The sequence below is a fragment of the Cyclopterus lumpus genome, chromosome 10, assembly GCF_009769545.1.
Source record: "Cyclopterus lumpus isolate fCycLum1 chromosome 10, fCycLum1.pri, whole genome shotgun sequence".
Lineage (NCBI taxonomy): Eukaryota > Metazoa > Chordata > Actinopteri > Perciformes > Cyclopteridae > Cyclopterus > Cyclopterus lumpus.
The window spans coordinates 11,974,874-11,985,057 of record NC_046975.1 but is presented as its reverse complement, the minus strand read 5'-3'; the positions used below and the strand labels follow the sequence as shown (position 1 = coordinate 11,985,057).

At 43.3% G+C, this 10,184-nt stretch overlaps 1 protein-coding gene across 1 annotated transcript; it reads left to right on the top strand.

Annotated features, from left to right (window-relative positions):
- Positions 1 to 740: 740 nt before the first annotated feature.
- On the top strand, positions 741 to 8,932 carry csf1ra (colony stimulating factor 1 receptor, a). The gene is made up of 21 exons (XM_034543338.1): positions 741 to 792; positions 2,180 to 2,461; positions 2,646 to 2,933; positions 3,042 to 3,178; positions 3,267 to 3,432; positions 3,518 to 3,719; positions 4,059 to 4,174; positions 4,325 to 4,436; positions 4,569 to 4,768; positions 5,107 to 5,198; positions 5,340 to 5,466; positions 5,668 to 5,772; positions 5,880 to 5,990; positions 6,115 to 6,277; positions 6,382 to 6,464; positions 6,601 to 6,704; positions 7,175 to 7,297; positions 7,393 to 7,504; positions 7,597 to 7,696; positions 8,560 to 8,671; positions 8,786 to 8,932. The coding sequence occupies exons 1-21, from the start codon at positions 741 to 743 to the stop codon at positions 8,930 to 8,932; spliced, it is 2,934 nt and encodes a 977-aa protein (XP_034399229.1).
- The last annotated feature ends 1,252 nt before the right edge of the window (positions 8,933 to 10,184 follow it).

The window sequence follows — 10,184 nt, the reverse complement described above, 5'->3', positions numbered from 1 at the left end:
ATCTCTCAGTGCCTTTCTCTGACTCCAGATTTCTAAGAGCCCTTTGATGTTCCTTTCCTCTCCCACAAAACCATGCTTAAAAAGTCTGGCAGCCATGGTCCAGCAGTGGTGGAGGTGATTAGTCTCACCTCATCGGATGTCTCGGGAGAATTGTGCCTTTCTGTGCAAATTGAAACTGGCTCATTAATTTGTTGAGCGTGATGTGCTGATCCCACCCACCCCACACACACACACACACACACACACACACACACACACACAGTGTGAAGAGACTGTAAACAAGCAGAAGGGAGTGGAAGGGTAGAGGCAAACAGAAAGAGAAGAGGGGACTCTTGTGTCAGCTCTGGATGCTGCAAACATCAACCCTGCTGGGGAGCGATCATAGCCCTACCCCTTTGTTAAACTGAAGACATCTGCAGGTAAGTACTTTTGAAATAAATGACTGATGCATTTGTCTGCTGTATTTTGAGATGAAGTGACTCATCGGCGAACGCTTCCTCAAAGTATTCCGTACGTTAGTCTGTTTCCTGATTTTAATGTACACTTACGAAGATAAACATTGCAGAAGAATTTCAGCAGAGAATTGTGTTTACGGGCAGAAGAGAGATCATAGGGATGAGTGATGGCACAACTTCAGAGGACTTTTTCTCATTTCTCTCCCTAATGCCACAGATTAAAGGAAGAGTTTTGGTAGCACACAAACTTAAACATTCAAACTGCAGGTTTGGAGTTGATCCAGGATGCAGTCCTACGTCGCTCTGCTGCTGGGGATCGTGGCCTCTGCTGCTTCAGGTAAGGCCACACAAACACTGACTGCCACATCTACAGCTGCAGTGGATTCAGTGTCTTTTCCTCTCATTTTGGTTGTTTTTAGACAGATACTATAGATTTAAACAATCTCAAATAAAGCAATGTGATTGAAACAGGCATACTCAAAGCATCCAGAAGGGATTTTCTTTATCATTTTCATGTTGATTTGAAATTTGATGTGAAGTGTTTGATATGTAAAAAAAGGTCCAAAAGGTTTGGATATATTTTAAATATATTCTTTAAAGGACAAATATCTCTGCACCACAACTGCCCAACTACTTAGAAAAACACATACTCTGTAACACAATAACATGACTTGTCGTCTATTACGCTCAAAGGATGTTATGGTACATTTCATGGCATAAACTCGTGTTCAGTGCAGAGGAGCTAAGAAACACTGCATGCTTCTTCATCTGAGATCTAACACACGCTTTCTTTCTCTTTTTTCCCATTTTTGTTTTCGGAACACGACATTTGTGAATATCACCCGCCAAGCATTAAATTGCAATTTCATGTATTTGCATTTGTGCACATAAAAGCCTCTTTTGTTTGGTTTAATAAATTAACTAAAATGCTGATTTGTTTAATTCCTAGTTCTCCATATTTTCTTGTGTGTGGTGGTGAATAGGACAAATGCTAAACATAGAATCTCAGTTATCAAACCTCTAAACCTTGTATAACCTTTACCGAGGGTGTCGACTGAACTTTAAATGAGAAGAAAGACATGTCCGTCTCTCCAGTGTTTGAACAAAAGTAGTCCAACCCACTCAGCAGTTTATGAATGATCCAACTCAACAAAGTCATCAAAGAGAGCATTGTTTTTTATCTCTAAAACATCAAAACTCCCTGAGGGTTTTTGGGTCTTTTTGAGCTCCCTCAAAAATATGACTCCACTCAAAATTTATATACAGACATCAGTACACGGTAGGGACACACTGGGACTGAAATTCAGCCTGGGACCTTGCGATGGAGAGACCTTTAATGCGAGCACTGGGGCGAGCGGACTGACCCTTTTTTTTGGCAGAAATAGTATCACTAATACAGTTTTTCAGTTCGTTCGCATTCCCAGTGTGTCAAATACCGAGGATTTGTGACACCACTCGCCGCCTGACACCAACGCACAAGGCACCCTAGTGTCTGTATCAGACCCAATACCGGATTTTCAAGTAACTACAAAGTAAACCCATCTGCATCATTATTAGACCATCAGAGAAAATGGTCCTACTTATTTAAAACACCCAATATATCAGAAATACAGTCTGGTGGTTCCAAAAACTGAGTGTGTTTTAATTAATTTGTTCTCACTGTGTTTCCATTGCATGAAAGGTCAATGAATTCATTAATTTATTTAATTAATGTTCCTTCTCAGCGGAATGGAGGCGTCCGGTGATCAAGTTCAACTCTAAGGTGGTGCAGAGTTCTGAGTTGGTGGTCGGACCCGGGACCCCTCTGAATCTGAGGTGTGAGGGCGACGGGCCTGTAAACTGGCAAACGAGGCTCGCCAAACACAGACGCTTCGTGTCCAGGGGCAACGGGAAAGTCCGCACCCTAAAGGTGGAACGTCCCTCTGCAGAATTTACTGGAACATACAAGTGTGTTTACACGGCGGTGTCACAGAAACTCACCTCCTCAGTGCATGTGTACGTAAAAGGTGAGGACGAATTCATGATAACAGAACAATGGGACAATCTTCCTGATGTTGACTTGTGAGTGCTTGGGTGGAACATTGTCCTCACTGGTTATGCGTTTCTGTGATTGTTTATTCGATTCCCTCAGTGTGAATCTCACACTATACCATTGCTCTAATGAATCGTCACCATGCCTTTCTTGACCAGAACCAAACCGTGCGTTCTGGACCAGCAGCACGTCCCTACGGGTGGTGAAGAAGGAGGGTGAGGACTACCTGCTGCCCTGCCTGCTGACCAATCCGGCAGCCACAGACCTGGGCCTCCGCATGGACAACGGCACCTCCGTGCCACCAGGCATGAACTTTACAGTTTACCGGCACCATGGTATTCTCATCCAGAGGCTTCACCCAGGATTCAATGCCGACTATGTCTGCACAGCCAGGGTCAGCGGAGTAGAAATGATCTCCAAAGCCTTTTCCATCTACGTCATTCAGAGTGAGACCACTTGGTTGTTGGAAATCATCACCCAAAGCGGTCACACAGTAATTTTAAGTGATACATGCATCAAGCTTGATACTCATTTATGGTTTCCTCTTGCTCTAGAGCTTCGTTTCCCTCCATACGTACTCTTGGAGACCGATGAATATGTGCGCATTGTTGGGGAGGAACTCAAGATTCGTTGCACAACACACAACCCCAACTTTAACTACAACGTCACCTGGAAATACACCACCAAGTCGGTCCGTATTATGCATTCAGAGGGCCTTCTTGATTGTTTGGGTAATCATGATTTTAACTCTGACTTATATTTGCTCTTTTGGTCTTCAGAAACCAACAATAGAGGAGAGGGTTCGCTCTAGTGGAGAAAATCGCCTGGACATACAGAGCATACTGACCATCCCTGCTGTGGACCTTACAGACACAGGAAACATTTCCTGCTTTGGCACTAATGAAGCAGGAGTGAACAGTTCAACGACATACCTGCTGGTTGTGGGTAAGCTACAGAAACAATCGCACATTAAAAAGCCTGGAGCATTTATCAACCACTAAAAAAAAACTGTTTGGGTTATTCTAAACAGACAAGGCCTACATCAGGCTGTTGCCCCAGCTGTCCCCTAAACTAGCCCATCAGGGTCTTTCGGTGGAAGTGAACGAGGGAGAAGACCTGGAGCTGACCGTGCTCATTGAAGCCTACCCACACATTACAGCGCACAGATGGCACACCCCAACATCTCCCAGCACGTCCACACAGGAGCACAAGCTCATCAGATACAACAACAGGTACAACACCAAGGCCGGTGACAATGGAGAGCATACCCCCTCCGTCAAAAGGTGGTCTCTAAAAGCTCCAATATGTCAGCACAGTTTAAATGTAAAAAAACAAACAATAAAGAGTAGCCTACCATAGCAAGGGGAAGCTACTCTGGTTTCGAAAAATGTTGTTGTGCATTTTGGGTGAATTTACACCAAGGTCATTATATTTCCTCAGGTCATGCTAGAGGGATGAGTGGTGTTGACCTACTCAGCGGTGATACATTGGAACTGTCTGAATTCCCACCGCAGAATTAGTCACTTCAGATTCCTCTTTTTCTAAGTTAAAATATCCTTCTTTTTTTTTAGATACCATGCTACGCTAAAGCTTAAGAGAATGAATGCACAGGAGCAGGGGATATACACCTTCTATGCCAAGAGCAACTTGGCCAATGCATCCATCACATTCCAAGTCCAAATGTATCGTAAGTGACGTTACAAACTAACAACATTACAAAAAATAGGTAAACACATTCATGGTGTTAAGTTCTCTGATCAGAGCAAAATACATGTTTCTTTTAAATCTGCGGATTGCTGTTGGTCTCTCTTTACATGTATTTTCTTCTCACTGGCAGAGAGACCTGTTGCTGTGGTGAGATGGGAGAACATAACCACCCTCACTTGTACCTCATTCGGCTATCCTGCCCCCAGAATCATCTGGTACCAGTGTTTTGGGATACGGCCTACGTAAGTAGCACTGGACAGGGAGCAATACTCAGATTAAATGTCATTAAGTTTGACGTATTGTGCTTTTATTCAAACTTTCAACCTCAACAGTTGGTCCTTTGCCTGACTGTATATGTTTTTGAAATGAGGCAGGTGCAATGAAAACACCACAGGGCTGCAGCTGGCGATCCCTCTCCAGGCTCCCACCGTGGAGGTCCAGAGGGAGGAGTACGGGGCCGTGGAGGTGGAGAGCGTCCTCACCGTGGGGCCATCCAGCCGGAGGATGACGGTCGAGTGTGTGGCCTTCAACCTTGTCGGCGTCAGCAGCGACACTTTTGCCATGGAGGTTTCTGGTGAGCATCGGATCATTTGATTATCATTTGTTCCTCTTCAGGAAGTAAACTTCTCAATTTGCTTTTGTGGAGGCAGATGGTGCTCAAACTAAATCTAATGTCTTTGTTTGTGAAACTGTGTCCACATGGTCTCCAGATTCCTTATTAGTTGTTATGAAACGGCATTGTTCTATTGTTTCAATTTGTGTCGCTCAACATTTCATAAAACGATACACATGCTAACAGTACACAACATCCACAGAGGTACATAATATAATATAAGCTTATGAGCCTGTATGACCCACAGTCAGTCCATGTAAGTTAAATATTGAGTTCATGATCTTTCTCTGATTGGGCAGACAAACTCTTCACTTCCACCTTGACGGGAGCAGCAGGCATTCTGACCATCCTCCTTGTGCTACTGGTTTTTCTGTTATACAAATACAAGCAGGTAAGGTGTACTTACATCCATTAAAACATACTGCAGTCCAAGTTGTAAACGACATTCCACTATTTCAGAGGACAGAGCTACTCGGTTGCTGTGTTTTTGTTGGTGTGGTTTACTTCCATTTGCTCCTATTTTCATCTTCAGAAACCCAGGTATGAGATCCGCTGGCAGATCATTGAGGAAAGAGATGGAAACAACTACACCTTTATTGACCCCACTCAGCTGCCTTATAATGAGAAGTGGGAGTTCCCAAGAGACAAGCTGAAGCTAGGTCTGCACCATGTAATCATAAATTTACTCAAATGTACTTATTTTGAACCACTTTTGAAACTATAGTATAAAGTATCTAGAATAGGGAATATAAACATCATACGATTAGAAAAAAATAACATATCTGAAATTTGATTGTCAATCAATGATCTGGGCGGGTTATACTCATAAAGCTTTCTCGTTGTATGTTCTGTCCGACCAGGGAAGATCCTGGGTGCAGGAGCTTTTGGAAAGGTCGTTGAGGCCACAGCCTATGGTCTGGGAATAGAAGACAATGCGTTGCGTGTAGCTGTGAAAATGTTAAAAGGTGAGCTGATCTAAAGACCTTTAAGTATAAACAGAAAATCTGTGAAATCCTTTGTTGTGCATGATCAGATATGATCACAATGACAACACTGTATTGTATTTCTGCAGCCAGTGCCCATTCAGATGAAAGGGAAGCCCTGATGTCTGAGCTGAAGATCCTGAGTCACCTGGGACACCACAAGAACATCGTCAATCTACTGGGAGCCTGCACCTATGGAGGTCTGTCAGCAGCTTGTGTTTGTTCTGTATCATGTTGGAGGAAATCTACTGTATTCAAGTCATTTGCATGCAACCACGTTCTCCCTTGTTGAGAGGGTCATACCATGGTGTGTCTCTCCATCAGGACCAGTGCTTGTGATCACAGAGTACTGCAGCCTCGGCGACCTCTTGAACTTCCTTCGCCAGAAGGCCGAGACGTTTGAGAAGTTTGTTATGAGCGTCCCCGACGTTACGGAGGGCTCTAATGACTACAAGAACGTCTACAGGGAGAGACAGTTTATTAGAAGGTACAACACCAGACATGTGCAGTCTGATGACGGAGGATTTGTGAAAAACATTCACATTTCTGACGCCACTCTGTCTTTCTTCTCTGGTTTTCTCCATCCAACAGTGACAGTGGGATCTCCAGTACATTTTCAAGCAGTTACTTAGAGATGAGACCCTGCAAGGTGCCCACTATGGAATCATCTCCAGGTAAAAAGCGTTCCCCCCCAGTTTAAATATATACAAATGCATCCATTACGCAGCATCATGCAAATGAAAAGCATCCACCCCTTTACTTCCTGACCCTGTGTGTTACTAACATTATTTCTGTCTGATTATTGCCAAGACTGTGTGTGTGAGGAGACAGGTGACTGTCCGCTGGACATTGACGACTTGCTGAGGTTTTCCTTTCAAGTGGCTCATGGCCTTGACTTTTTGGCTGCCAAAAACGTAAGTGATTTTACCAGTAAAAAACATCTAAATGAACACACATCGACACCAGAAAACATTACCGTGAACATTTACAGCAGCAGCTTCTGTGTTGTCCCCCGAAAGATGATATCACTTACACATCAAGCAAAATCTTCAGGAAAAAAACAATTTGAATGAAACAGTATCTTTCTATTATAGAATTTGATGCATGACTTGTGAGTTCCTTCGTGAGGGGCCTGTACGGGGTATTTCCCATTACATTCTCCGTATGTACTCATCGTCATAGTGACAATGTATAAATTGCAATTTTTCATGCTGCATTGAGATACACTGATCTTTTTGTCTTTTTATTTGTGAGACTACAGCCCGAGACAAACTGTGTGTGTGTGTGTGTGTGTGTGTGTGTGTGCGTGTGTGTGCGTGTGTGTGTGTGTGTGTGTGTGTGTGTGTGTGTGCGTGTGTGTGTGTGTGTGTGCATATGTTTGCAGTGTATTCACAGAGACGTGGCTGCTAGGAATGTCCTCTTGACCGATCACAGAGTGGCCAAGATATGTGACTTTGGCCTGGCACGTGACATCATGAATGACTCCAACTACGTGGTGAAGGGCAATGTAAGCCCCTGAGTACAATAGAGCTAAAACTTGCTTCACATTAACCACGTTATAGTCAAATAAACACTTGTTGTGCTCCTACGTTGTTCATGAAGGCCCGTCTGCCAGTGAAGTGGATGGCTCCAGAGAGCATCTTTGACTGTGTCTACACCGTCCAGAGTGACGTCTGGTCCTATGGCATCCTCCTGTGGGAGATCTTCTCTTTAGGTCAGAATCTGTGCATGTGTCCTACATCCTACATTTACACAAATGTATTCATGATTTGCTTGCTAAACTTACTGTATATGATTCTCTATCAGGCAAGAGCCCGTACCCCAGCGTGGCTGTGGACTCCAGGTTCTACAAGATGGTGAAGCACGGCTACCAGATGTGCCAACCGAACTTCGCCCCGGCTGAGATGTAAGCTCGATCCCTCAGCAACATAAAGCCTGGTTCATAAAAAGATGAATCACTGATTCTTTTTTTCAAACAGATGCCCTTTTTAACATTTGACTTTGTCTGTAAAATGTCACCTGATTATCAGTTGAGATTCAATAATAGTAGCCTTTTTATCCACTAACACGTTATCACATTGTTCATCAGACTCTGACGTACACGGGGGGCAACTTGTAACATTGAGGTTCATATAAGCTTTAACTATGACTGATTTATAATAAATAGGTGATCCAAAGTTGACTTCAACATTGAACAGTTCAAGTAGCGTGCGTCTCATATGTTGATCCCGACAGAACAAAGAGCCCTTATATCTTTGCCAGTCTTCTGCTCTAGCATTTGAAATAACTGATACATGAGGTAACCTCAATCAAGTGCTCTCATTATTCCTAAATTAGAAAATAAAAAGAGTATTTTTTCCCAGTACCTCTGAGAGCACGGACATCGGTGCGTGCTGATTTGGATGTCACGCCACTCGCAATAATTGTGGAAACAGAGGGGACTGAATCTGAGTCAGGGCCTAATCATCTGTTGTTCTGCTGTGTGTCAGGCCTCAGTTCTGCCTGTTAGCCACATGATCTCAAACTAGGAAGCCATGTAACTGCTATTTCATGGCAACAAAATGAGACTGGAGGGGTAGGGGTTCTTATGAAGGAGACTCTTATCAAACTGCATCACCACCTCCTTAAGCCTCTCCTTTTTCGTTTAATTTGGCGTTAAGCAATTTCTTGATTTGAACCGTGCACAGTTTGGGTTATAAACCCCCTTTAAAATGTGTGCCATCAATGTTTTTAGAATCAGTTTGGTAAGAATGGTTCACTTTGTTTCAGCTACACGATCATGAAGATGTGCTGGAATCTGGAGCCCACAGAGCGTCCGACGTTTAGCAAGATCAGTCAGATGATAGAAAGACTACTCGGGGAGCAACCTGAGCAGGGACAGGTGAGTTAGCGTTGCCAGAATTTGGTTCCCGTTATCACACCATAATATTCAGATGAAGCTGAGCATTTGCTTTTTTGGATCGAGTCTCACCCTCCTAATGCTGCATCCCCACAGCTTATCTACCAGAATTTGCAGCAGCAGGTCACGGAAGGTGAAGTGAGTGAAGAGCCCGAGTGCTGCGACGGCGCCTGCGACCAGTCTTGTGACCACCAAGAAGAGCAGGAGCCTCTGATGAAGACCAATAACTACCAGTTTTGTTGAAAGCCCGAGCATCAACAAGTATCAGCAAAGTGGGATCAGCTGTAGTTTGTGGCCAGAGAACCACAGCTGGTTCTAGCACAGGCAGTCGCAGAGAGTCGCATTCACAGCTATTTTCGGCCTGCTGTGTCTGCTCTCCAGCCAGACAAGCAGCTGCAAAGCATGTGACTTGCCTCTTTGCAGACCATGACTAGTAATGACCACGTCTAGGAGAAAGAGGAGGAAACATGTCAACAAACTACACAAGTGTCCAAAGCTGTACCTTATCCTAACATTGCTCCTTCTGATGTGTATTTGAGGTATAATCTGTTATCAAAAGGAGAATGTGTGCGTCTTTTCTTCTGAGAGTGTTCTTAATTATGTATTGTGCACTGCATTTATTCCTATTTGATTTAACTTCCCCATGACACTGATTGTCTTTGTTGAGATTTCAGTCACATTTGTCAGCAGGTTCAATTTGTTTTGCATGTATGGTTTCTCAGACGAAGCAACGCAACAGTCACAAACACTATGTGACCGCTCCAGACAAGTTAGGTTTTAATCTCTGATCACCTTACAGTTATTTAACTTTAATAATAATAATAATTAAAACAGAGCTAGTGTGTTCGCCTGTTTTAATATGCTGAATCAACCGTGGAGAAGGAAAAGAATGACCATGTTGTTTTCCTGTCTGTGCTTTGGTCATAGCTGTATTTCTTGAGACACACTTAAAGCAGCTGTCAGTTGGTGGAAACATGTGATTGTTCCACTTCAACCTAATAAATGAAGCAGTGCTCGGTGTAATTTAGGAGCAGGCAATACAACTGAACTGAGCAGAGACATCTGTGGATCTCTTATGGATCAGACAAACAATGTGAAAAAAAAAATGTTCCCCTTCTTTTTAGTAGCACAACTTAATCTTAATTTCCTGTAGAATCAGACGAGTGTTAGGAAGTAAACCTCACGTACGCCTATAATGTAGCAGTCAGCCTACACTGCCAACAGTTTGACGACTTTAGAACAACATATACGCTATGTGAGAGACACACTGAGTCTGGGTGACTCCAGGCCTTTCAGATGTGCTTGCATCTGAGTAAATCACAAGTGAGATGTCAGATAATGTATATATCTCATGATGTAAATCAAGAATTATCTTTATATTCGCTGGAATGTTGTAGAGTAGATGGTAGTTCATCAGTATGTCACGTTGTGTGTTATTTTTTGTGCAAATGAGACAATCGGAGCAAAAGCTGCAAATTAAATCAGTGAAAAACTG